Source organism: Colobus angolensis, unplaced genomic scaffold, assembly GCF_000951035.1.
Source record: "Colobus angolensis palliatus isolate OR3802 unplaced genomic scaffold, Cang.pa_1.0 Scaffold192, whole genome shotgun sequence".
Lineage (NCBI taxonomy): Eukaryota > Metazoa > Chordata > Mammalia > Primates > Cercopithecidae > Colobus > Colobus angolensis.
In genome coordinates this window covers 866,029-877,677 of record NW_012115066.1, presented here as the reverse complement: position 1 = coordinate 877,677, position 11,649 = coordinate 866,029, and the positions used below count along the sequence as shown (strand labels likewise).

Below are 11,649 nucleotides of genomic sequence, written 5' to 3'. Positions count from 1 at the left end.
AAAAAAAAAAAAAAATTAATAGGAAAAAAGCATATAGAATAAAAATATAAAGAAAAAATATTTTTGTACAACTGTACTTGTGTTTATGTTTTGAGCTGTTGTAAAAGACTCAAAAAGTGAACACTAAAAAGTTTATTGACTGGGTGCAGTGGCTCACACCTGTAATCTCAACATTTTGGGAGGCCAAAGCAGGTGAATTGCTTGAGCCCGGCAGTTCAAGACCAGTCTGGGCCACATGATGAAACCCTGTCTCTACAAAAATAATACAAAAATTAGCCGGGCCTCGTGGCGCCTGCCTGCAGTTCCAGCTACTTGGGAGGCTGAAGTGGGGGGATCGCTTGAGTTTGGGAAATGGAGGTTGCAGTGAGCTGAGATTGTGCCATTGCACTCCAGCCTGGGTGACAGAGTGAGACCCTGTCTCAAAAACAAAACAAAAAAAAAGGTTTATAAAATTAAAAAGTTACAGAAAACTAAGGTTAATTTATTACTGAAGCAAATATTTTTGATAAATTGAGTGTAGGCTAAGTGTATGGTGTTTATAAAGTCTACAGTAGTGTATAGTGAAGGCCTATGACATTCACTCACCACTCACTCACTGACTCACCCAGAGCAACTTCCAGTCCTGCAAGCTCTGTTCATGGTAAGTGCCCTATATAGCTGTTCCATTTTTAAAAATCTTTTATACCATATTTTTTCTGTTTAGATATGCTTAGATACACCAGTACTTACCATTATGTTACAATTGCCTATAGTATTCAGTACAGTAACATGCTATACAGGTTTGTAGCCTGCGTGTAGGTGTGTAGTAGGCTATACCACTTAGATTTGTGTTAAATACACTCTGATGTTCACACAACGATGAAATTGCTTAATGATACATTTCACAGAACATATCCCTGTCGTTAAGTGACGCATAGCTGTAGATGGATTTCTTTCTGTAATTTTATTTAAACCTCGCTAACCCTATGAGATCCGTATATTTGGTGCTAATGCACCTTCATGACCACTCATTCATTCTTCTAGCATTCTAAGTTTTCCTTATCATGGTTTATGATTATGTATTTGTGGGGTCATTTGACCAATGTCTTCTCTATTGAACTGTGAGCACCATCAGGCTAGTGATGGTGTCTAATTTTTTTCTATTGCATTCCTACGCCCCATCTCTTGCCTAGGACATAGTCAACACTCAATAAATACTTGTAGAATGAAAGAATGAGTTCATCATTCACCCTTGCTCTAGGCATTGTGCTCAGTGGGGAAAATGAGGAACAGAGTGGTTCGAAGACTTGCTGTGGGCTAACCTTTCTTTCAAGAAGTCCTGGTATGTTAGTCCCCTGCTGATACTGTAACAAATTACCACAACTTTAGGGCCTTAAAACAGCACACATGTATTACCTTCCAGTCGTGAAGGTCAGAAGTCGAAAATGAATCTTACAAGGCTAAAATCAAAGGGTTGGCAGGGCTGCTTTCCTTCCAGATGCTCTGCAGGAGAATCTGTTTCTTTGCCTTTTCAGACTTCTAGAGGCTGCCTGCCTCTTTAGATTGTGGTCCCACAGTCCATCTTCAAAGCACATCACTCTAACCTCCATTTCTGTCAGCAGACTTCCTTTCTGACTCTGACCCTCCTGTCTCCCTCTTACAGGGGCCCTTGTGACTACATTGGTTCCACCTGGATATTACAGCATATGCCTCCCATCTCAAAATCCTTAAATTAGTCACATCTGTAAAATCCCTTCTGCCAGGATTCCCTGGGGTCATTCCCTTAGCCTGAGATGGATCTTACCTATAAAGTAAATAATCATGAAGTAAAGGGGGCAGAGGTGGGCTTGCTCATTGGAGTAGAGAGAAATGGATCTTATCTATGAAATAAAGAGTAGTGGAGTAAAGAGGGCTGAGGTGGGCCTGCCCATTGGAGTAAAGAGAAATGCCAGTGAAGGTATTTTAGGGAATTAATTCCTGGGTAAAAGGGAGGCCCCTGGTATGTGACAGGCCGGAGGTGACAAGTCTGCTGCTTAGGGGGAAATAGGGAGTGGAACAAACCTTAAATGGCCCTCCATGTTGACGTACAGAATCTTGTAAGAGTTGCAAATTATTTATCCTGTTGGTGTATCCCCTCAAGTTATTAGTATTTACAAAATTCTTAGAAAACCTAGAAGAATGTAGTGCTTGCCGCAGGGTGAATAGAGGGAGGGGGTGTGAGGCATGAGCCACACCCCATGGACATATTCGCTGTTCAGAGAGTGGAACAAACATACATCTGTACAGGGTGGGGGCTGGAGTCCAGAAATATGGACCCAAGGCAGGCCACCTGGACCTTCATGTCTAGATACCTCACTGTGGGAGGAAAGGTACCGAGCTCTGGTATCAACAAATGAGAGGCAAAGCCAGCTCTCCTGGCTCGTGGCTCCAAGCTGAACCCACTGGATGGAAATATTTGACTGCTGAAGAAAGGTTAGCTCTTGAGTTCAGGCTGAATTCATTCAACAGATATTTGTTCAGCGCCTCTGTGTGCCAGCCAGCCCTGTCCTGGCAGTGGTGAACAAGTTTGATGTGGCTCCTGTTAGCTTATGGGCATGTAAGGGAGGCAGACACTCGGCAGGTAAATGAGAACAGAAAACGATTCCAAACTGTGGTAAAGACCAGGATACTGAGGATACTGTGAGAGAAATAACCACGGATGGGATGGAAGGGGTGTGCATTTCAGAGGGGAATGCCAGGGGGGACCTCTCTGAACACACGTCATTAACGTGAAGGCCTGATGCAGAGGCCTGGGGAGAAGCAAATGTGGGGTCCTAAGGTGGGCCAGAGCTTGGTGGTTTTGAGAAATGGAGAGAAGGTGGGAAACAGTAGCCAGAAAAAGCTTGACGGAGTTGGGAGACCATAGACCTCAAAGGCCTTGTGGGCTGTAGCAGAGGATTTGAGGGTTATTCCAAAAAGCAGTGGAAAGCAAGGTGACTATTTTAAGCAAGAAATTGACCTGACATGCATAAAAAACAATATCCTTGAGAAATATGGGCATTCTCTATTGTTTTTCTTTTTTTCTTTTTAAGCTATTAGTTTCTGAATGCTTAGTACATACTGGGTGCTGTGCTAAGCTGTTTATATGCGTTATTTTGTCTAGTATTTTCAACAGGCCTAAATTGGAGAATGTACTCATTTTACTGGATACTAAACTGAGGCTGAGAGAGTAACGTAACTTTACCAAGGCAAGCAGCAGAGGGAGATTCCAAACCCAGGTCTGTCGACTCCCATGTTTGAGCCTCTAATCGATTTGTTTTTTCTCAGTCTCCTTCCCCTACTTTTCACAATTAAAACATTGTGGTAATACATATAGCTAACATAAAATGTGCCCTTTTTGGGCTGGGCGCAGTGGCTCAAGCCTGTAATCCCAGCACTTTGGGAGGCCGAGACGGGCAGATCACGAGGTCAGGAGATCGAGACCATCCTGGCTAACATGGTGAAACCCCGTCTCTACTAAAAATACAAAAAACTAGCCTGGCGAGGTGGCGGGCGCCTGTAGTCCCAGCTACTCCGGAGGCTGAGGCAGGAGAATGGCATAAAACCTGGGAGGCGGAGCTTGCAGTGAGCTGAGATCAGGCCACTGCACTCCAGCCCAGGCGAAAGAGCAAGACTCTGTCTCAAAAAAAAAAAAAAAAAAAAGTGCCCTTTTTTGGTATCACAAATACCAAAATTTGAATAATTTGAATAACGGGCTATACCGCATGGATTTAACACACTACAGCATATTATTAATAATACACATTCCACAAGGAAAACTTGGCACAGGTAGGAGCTTGTGATCTAAAAAAGAACTCGTGCAGGATTCATAATCTTTGCTTCTTTCAAGCAAGCTTAGTTTTTGTCCTGTGCATATGGCCTGTGTTTATTTTCATCCCGTGGCCTTTGGGTGTGCTGTTCTTTCTAACTGGATGACTTCCCTTCATTCTCTCAGCCTTTGAAAATATGATTTTTTTCCTATGTTAAAAAGAAGCTATATATATATAAAAGAAAGCTGTATTGAGTGAGGATTTTTAGATATTTTACTTGCAATGAGAAAGAAAGAAGAAAAGAAGTTGAATGTTATAATGTGGTACAGTAATAAACATCAGTAGAATGACACGTTATAGTTGATCAATCACCATTTATTGAAAATTCAGAGTGGTCAGCATGGTCTTAGGGTTTATGGACACACAAAAACATTTTACCTATAGGAAGATATAAATGTACAATGAGGGGAGAGAGAGCTAAGGGGTAAAGCAGAGTGCAGATAATCAGAGGAAGAACGGAAAGATAGAGAAGGCTAAGAAAATGTGCCATTTTAGCCATTTTAAGTGTGTAACTCTGTGGCATTAATTAGATTCCTGTGACTGTGCAACCGTCACCTCTATCTAGTTCACCACCCCAAACAGAAACTCTGTAACCATGAAGCAACAGCTCTCCATTCAGCTTTTCCCCAGCTCCTGGTAACCTTTAGTCTACTTTCTGTCTCTACGAGTTTGCCTATTGTAGATATTGCATTGAAGTAGAATCAGACAATATTTGTCCTTTTGTGTTTGGCTTCTTTTGCTTGGCATGATTTCAACATTCATCTACATGGTAGCACATAGCAGCTCTTCGTTCCTTTTCACAGCTGAGTAATAGTCCATTGTATGCACATACCTCATTTTTTATTTTTTATATTATTTATTATTATTACTATTATTATTATTTTGAGACAAAAGTCTTGGTCTGTCCTCCAGGCTGGTGTCCGATGACACAGTCTTGGCTCACTGCAACCTCCGCCCCCTGGGTTCAAGCGATTCTCATGCCTCAGCCTCCTAAGTAGCTGGGATTACAGGTGTGCACCACCGCTCCTGGCTAATTTTTTATATTTTTAGTTGAGTTGAGGTTTCACCATGTTGGCTAGGCTGGTCTCGAACTCCTGGCCTCAAGTGATCTGCCTGCGTCGCCTCCCAAAGTGTTGGGATTACAGGTGTGAGCCACTGCGTTTGGCCCATATGCTTCATTTCGGTTTATCCATTCATCTCTTGATGGAAAATTGGGTTGTTTCCACCTTTTGGCCATTGTGAATGAACATTGGCATACAAGTATCTCTGAGTCTCTGTTTTCAATTTTTTAGATCTATACCTGGAAGTGTAATTGCTGGGCAATTCTGTTTAGCTTTCAGAGGAACTGCCAAACTGTTTTCCACAGGGGCTGCACCATTTCGCATTTCTATCAGCCATGTACAAGGGTTCCAATTTCTCTGCCTCTTTGCCAACACTTGTTTTCCATTTTTTCCCTTGGTTTGGATCATAGCCACCCCAGTAAGTGGTAGCTCATTGTGATTTTGATTTGCATTTCCCAAATGACTTGTGATGTTAAACATCTTTGCATGTGCTTGTTGGCCGTTTATATAGCTTCTTTGGAGAAATGTCTATTCAAGTCATTTGCTCATTTAAAAAACTATGTTGTTTGTCTTTTTTATGGTTGAGTTGTACGAGTTTTAGAAATATGTCCTGGATATCAAGCCTTTATTAGAAACATTTTCTGATATTTTCTCCCATTTTATGGGTGGTCTTTTCACTTATTTGATAATGTCCTTTGCTGCACAAACATTTTTAATTTCGATAAAGTCGAATTCATTTTTATTTTGTTGCTCCTGCTTTTGGTGTCCTATCTAAGAATCCACAGCCAAATCCAAGATCATGGATGGAGATTTACTCCTGTGTTTCCTTCTGCTGTTTCTTGCTTTTAACCATTAAATTCTTATCCAGATTTTAGAAGTCATTCACTTTGTCAGCAAATCATCAGAGACATGGGAAGCACAGCTAAGTCAGTCGTGGCGGTCCCCCTGAAGGGGCTCAGACAGTAGTGGTGGAAACAAATCTCAGTGGTGATTGTGCTGTGATGATGTAGCCATTCATTCCCAAACACCAATGTAAAGATCTTTTCTGGTCCACTAATGTTTGTGGAAAAATGATTTAAAAAGTCAACTTTTCATAAAACTAAATGTATTCCATTTAAATAACTGTCCCACATTGTGCAAGTGGCTGCCTTCTATGATACTGGCATGTTCTTATGACCTGAGGCTAAGAGTAGATGATGACACTTTCTTTAAATGGCTCAACTTGGAAAATTGAGAGTGACCAACCCTGTGTCACACTTCCTAATTTAGGGAGGAAACTATGAAATTCAAGGGTTTAGAAGCCACTGCAGATGCTAGAGTTCATTTATGCGGGCCTGCGAAGCATGCTGGTGATCCCTGCCTGGAGTTTCTTGGGAAAGGTTTGTGGGGATCTTGTCTAGATTCACTTCCTCAAATATCTGATTCATTTCAGCTGTAATTGTCATCTTTGTACAAAATTTTTAGAAATGGAGAGTGGGGAAAATGAAGAGGAAATCAAAACTAGAAGGTCTGTTTCTTAGCCTGACATTTTTCGGGCAGCCTCTGACTGCTTATAGGCTTTGCCAGATGGTTTTTGTTTTTATTGAAGGTATATATAAAAAAAGAAAACGAGAAGGAAAAAATCCTGCACAGAAAGGGATTTTTTTTTTTTTTCTTATGGGAAAGAACACTCAGTTGCACTTGGCGCCTGAATGAAGTTGGGCTAATGAGTTCACCATTGTAAAACAGTGAAATTCTCCCAAACATACTAATTAAGGTACTTTTTGTCTTTTCTGTTGGTTTTTGCTTTGGAGGTACTATGAAAATAGTACACTGAAAAATTGAGGGGCCGAGTTTGGAAGAAATGACATAGTCTCTACTTGGCAATCGGCCTTGCACTTGAATGACCTGGTGTGGAGACTGGTCTCCAAATTTTCTGATGGCCCACATTCCTGAGCTGCAGTGTGTAGTCATGCAGTTTAATGGCTGCCTATGGATCTGTGCAGTGCACAATCTATGTAGTCATAAACAGCGGCCTGATGTATTCTAACAAAAATATAAATGAGCATAGACACCTAAGAGATGTGTGCTGGTTTATAAATTATATACATTAAGTTCTATTGTCAATCCACCTAGATTATATAATGATGAAACTTGATTTCATTTTTTAAAGATAAAAATAAAAATGAATAGCAGTTAAAACAAATTTCATCTATGCTCCCATGGGTGGTTTCAAATATTCCTTGGGGTAGGTCTCCCTACTTTGGAGACATTGGCCTGGAAAGAATTCACATGGATCTTTCTCATTCAGGCAGGGCAATGCCTTTATAGGGCAAAGTTGCCTCTTAGCAGTAGAGTGCTTAAGAGTCTTACCACTCCCTGCCAGGCCCTAGCCTTACCTGCTGGTTTTCCATTTCAGAGTACACAGTCATTAATGAAGCCTGTCCTGGAGCCGAGTGGAATATCATGTGTCGGGAGTGTTGTGAATATGATCAGATTGAGTGTGTCTGCCCCGGAAAGAAGGAAGTTGTGGGTTATACCATCCCTTGCTGCAGGAATGAGGAGAATGAGTGTGACTCCTGCCTGATCCACCCAGGTGAGTGTGGAATGGGAGACTTCAGGTTGCTTTCATGTTGTTGGAGGTAATGAACAGGAACAGGCTGAACGCCTGAATTCTAGCAGGCAGCCATCAGGAGGCTGTGGTGCCATGATTATGAAAAGTGACACAATTCAGCCTATTCTAACTAAAGGCACAGCAATAAAAGGAGTCAGTACTCTTTTCAGTGTTAAACTTGTACAACTTTGAATTCATTCACTTATTCATTTAACAAGCTGACTGAGCAGCTTTATGTACCAAGTCAGGTACTAGGAATACAATGATAAAACAAAAGACACACTCCAGCATTCCCAGAGCTTATAGCCTGGGGGGATATGGAGAACAGGCAGCTACTATACAGTGTAGTAAATGCTGTGATAGAGAAGCATGGGGGACTATGGCAACATGGGTGGGAATGGGGGCAGGTGGGAGGAAAGTCAGTGAAGACTTACTAGGGAAGGTGGTGAGTATGCTGCTGGGAGAAGCAGACTAAACAAGGTGAGGGGGCTCGAGAGGAGAAGTCAAGCCACAGAGGATAACATGTGCTAAGGTACTGTGGCAGGAGGAAGCATGGGGTTTTGGGAGATGCAAGTAGCAGTCTGGCAGGAGAAATGTGTATGTGATGAGAAACCTGGATAGATGGAGAGAGGGAGGGAGAAGTAGAGGGAGAGGGAGAGGGAGAGGGAGAGGGAATGAATGAATGAGAAAAGATTAAGAGAGAGCAATCTGAAGGGAGGAACAGGAGCCAGATCCTGAAGTGCTTTGCAAACTGTGCTTCAAAGTTTAGGCTATATACTGAAGATATTTTGGTAACACTGGAAATCTTTTAGTAAAGAAGGGAAAGCAGACTTTTCTCTTTAGCTGTGGTATGGGAAAAGGATTGGAGGACAAGCATGACTAGAGGCAGGAGAGAAATGATGGGGACCTTAATAAAGGTACAAGCTCTATGGATGGAGAGAGGTAGAGGGATTTGGGATCTGAGAGTGGAACTGACCACACATTGGGATCTATCGGGTAGGATAGGAGAGGGAAGGGAAGAACAGAATCAAGTCTGATGCTCTGGTTTCTGAGCTGGACACTTGGGAAATGGTCCCAGTGATATGAATCTGTCTTTGGATGAAATGAGACCTTCTAGCAGTTACTTCTTTGTGGTGATTATTGACCTTCCAATATCTCCCACTTGATACGTACAGTCAAAATATTACATGTTAAAATCAATTGATATAGTTCCTTTCTCTGTTTTGTGATGTCACCTATTTGATATACAAATAGGTTTGTTGTTTTTATGTGTTCTCCATATTTGAAAACACAAGCAAATGTATATATACATATGTATTTTTCCTCTTCTTATACAAAAGATAGCATATCATAAGCATTGCTAACCATCTTGATTTTTTCTCTTATTATTTTTTGAGACAGCGTTTCACCCTATTACCCAGGCTGGAGTGCAGTGGCTCAGTCATGGCTCCCTGCAGCCTCTGCCTCCCAGGCTCAGGTAATCCTCCCACCTCAGCCTCCTGAGTAGCTGAGACTACAGGCAAGTGCCACCATGCCTGAGTAATTTTTGTATTTTTTATAGCGATGGAGTTTCCCCATGTTGCCCAGACAACATGGGGAAATGGTCTCGAACTCCTGTGCTCAAGCGATCTGCCTGCCTCAGCCTCCCTAAGTTCTGGGATTACAGGGATGAGCCCTGGTGCCTGGCCTTGCTTTTATCTCTTAACAATATATGCTGGAGGTCACTCTATGTCAGTATGAAACCATGTTCTTCATTTGTTTATGTGGTTGCATGTAACTGCCTTGTGTGGATTACCATAGTTTATGAACATTTGGGTTGTTTCCATCCTTTTGCTGTTAACAGTACTACAATGACTACCCTTAGGCATACATCACTTAGTAGTTTTGCAGTGTATTTTCGAGGTAGATTCCTAGAAGAGGGATCACTGAGTCAAAGGGGGGTGCATATGTCACTTCCCAGTCTTGCTTTGCCATGTTTTCTCCATACATTTGACATTTTTTCCAGCAGTGTGTGAGAGTACTGTTTTCCCTAAGCCTTGCAACACGATGTGTCATTTTGGATGTTTGCCAGTCTCATAGGTGGGATCGTGGATAGTTTCAGTTTGCATTTCCATCATTATGATAGATAATGATCTTCTCTCTGCTGGTGGCAGTGGAGCAGCAGGATCAGGGTCGAGGGGCACCAATGACAGGGATGTCCATGGTGACTTCTAGTAGCATCTGGTAGCACCAGGGTCCTCACTGGGCCAGTGTGGTTTCCTGTCGTTCTAGGTTGTATAGCTCTGCATTTGGTCCCCTGGCCCATCTAGCAACTTTGTGAACTATCTAATGTCTTTTTTTCCTTTTTAATTGATACATAGTATTTGTACACGTTTATGGGGTACATGTGATATCTTGTTACTTGCATAGAATGTGTAATAATCAAGTCAGAGTATTTAGGGTATCCATCACCCTGGCATTTATTATTTCTGTATTTAGTGTCTTTTTAGTATAGCCTTGTTCATCTTGATCACCAGGCTGGTGTCTGTGGCTTACATCTAAGCGCTCTGATGTGACTCTGCTAAGAAAGAGAGTTGGCCCGGGCTGCTGATAGGATTTGGCTCTGTGTCCCCACCCAAATCTCATCCTGAATTGTAATAATCCCCACAGGTTGTGGGAGGGATCTGGTGGGAGGTAACTGAATCATGGAGGCAGGTCTTTCCCATGCTGTTCTCATGATAGTGAATACGTTTCATGAGATCTGATGGTTCTATAAGTGGGAGTTCCCCTGCACATGCTCTCTTGCCTGCCACCATGTAAGACATGACTTTGCTCCTCATTTGCCTTCCACCATGATTGTGAGGCCTCCCCAGCCATGTGGAACTGTGAGTCAATTAAACCTCTTTATAAATTAACCAGTCACAGGTGTGTCTTTATTAGCAGTGTGAGAACAGACTAAGACAGCTGCTGGGGGCAGACTCAGTCCATTTGCCTCCTCAGCAGTGATGAGATAGGGAGTTAAAGAGGGGTAACTGGCATATAAGTAAAGATAGTCTTTGGAAGGCACAGTGACCCTGCAGGGACCCAGTTATGGGTCACATGACTACTGGAATTTGACAAATCATACAGTCATATCTCAATATCCACGAGGGACTGTTTCCACAACCCCTGCAGATACCAAAATCCACAGATGCTCAAATCCCTCAGTTGGCCCTGTGGAACTCCAGGGCTCTGCATCCTGTGAGTACTGTATTTTTTTAGCCATGGTTGGTTGAATCCATGCATGTCCTCTGTGAATACGGAGGGCCAGCTGTATTAGCAACTCATCTTCTCTGATAGAAGGGGCACTGGAAGAAGGGAAGCAAAATCAGGATAGTGTGGAAAGAGAGAGCTATGAGTCTCTCTCCTACAGTAACCACACGTATATACACTACAGCCCAAGGAAAACCTAATTTCAGCTGAAAGCAAAGAAGCATACCATCAGCTCGAGGAAATGCTGTTTATCTTAAGAAATTCAGAAGCTTGGATTAGCCATTCCTTCTTCCTTCCTATATTCACTTAAATAATATTTATTGAACACTTACTATGTGCAAGCCACTGTATGGTGCTGTGGATACAATATTGGATAAGATATAGTCCTTGACTTAAGTCTATTATAGGAAAGCAGATAATAGGCTGTAAAAATTGAGCATGCTATATGCAGTGGCAGGGATAAGAGTTCATATTTTGTATTATAGATACTATGTGCAGGCACTTTACTTGTGATAATTTAATTAAAAATTAAAACAGTCTGAAGAGGTAGATATGATGTCTAATCCCAGGGTTAGGCCATTCTCACATTGCTATAAAGAAATACCTGAGACTGGATAATTGATAAGAAAAGAAGTTTAATTGGCTTACGGTTCTGCAGGCTGTACAGAAAGGATGGTGGCATCTGTTTCTGGGGAGGCCTCAGGCAGCTTTTACTCATCGAGGAAGGTAAAGCATGAGTGAAAGTAGGGGCACAAGAGAAGGGGGAGGTGCCACACAGTTTTAAACAACTAGATTTCAAGAGAACTCACTCACTATCGCAAGGACAGTACCAAGGGGATGGTACTAAACCATTCATGAGAAATCCACTCCCATGGGCCAGGCGCAGTGGCTCACGCCTGTAATCTTAGCACTTTGGGATGCCAATGTGGGTGGATCA

General features: G+C 42.2%; 1 protein-coding gene across 3 annotated transcripts in view; it reads left to right on the top strand.

Moving 5' to 3' along the window:
• The window catches only part of PAMR1 (peptidase domain containing associated with muscle regeneration 1), a 111,673-nt gene that overhangs the window by 27,385 nt on the left and 72,639 nt on the right, over nucleotides 1-11,649 (top strand). For all 3 annotated transcript variants that reach the window (XM_011940719.1, XM_011940718.1, XM_011940717.1), the window contains exon 2: nucleotides 7,287-7,463. In XM_011940719.1, coding sequence (XP_011796109.1) covers nucleotides 7,287-7,463 — 177 coding nt within the window. The remainder of the gene's footprint in view (nucleotides 1-7,286; nucleotides 7,464-11,649) is intronic.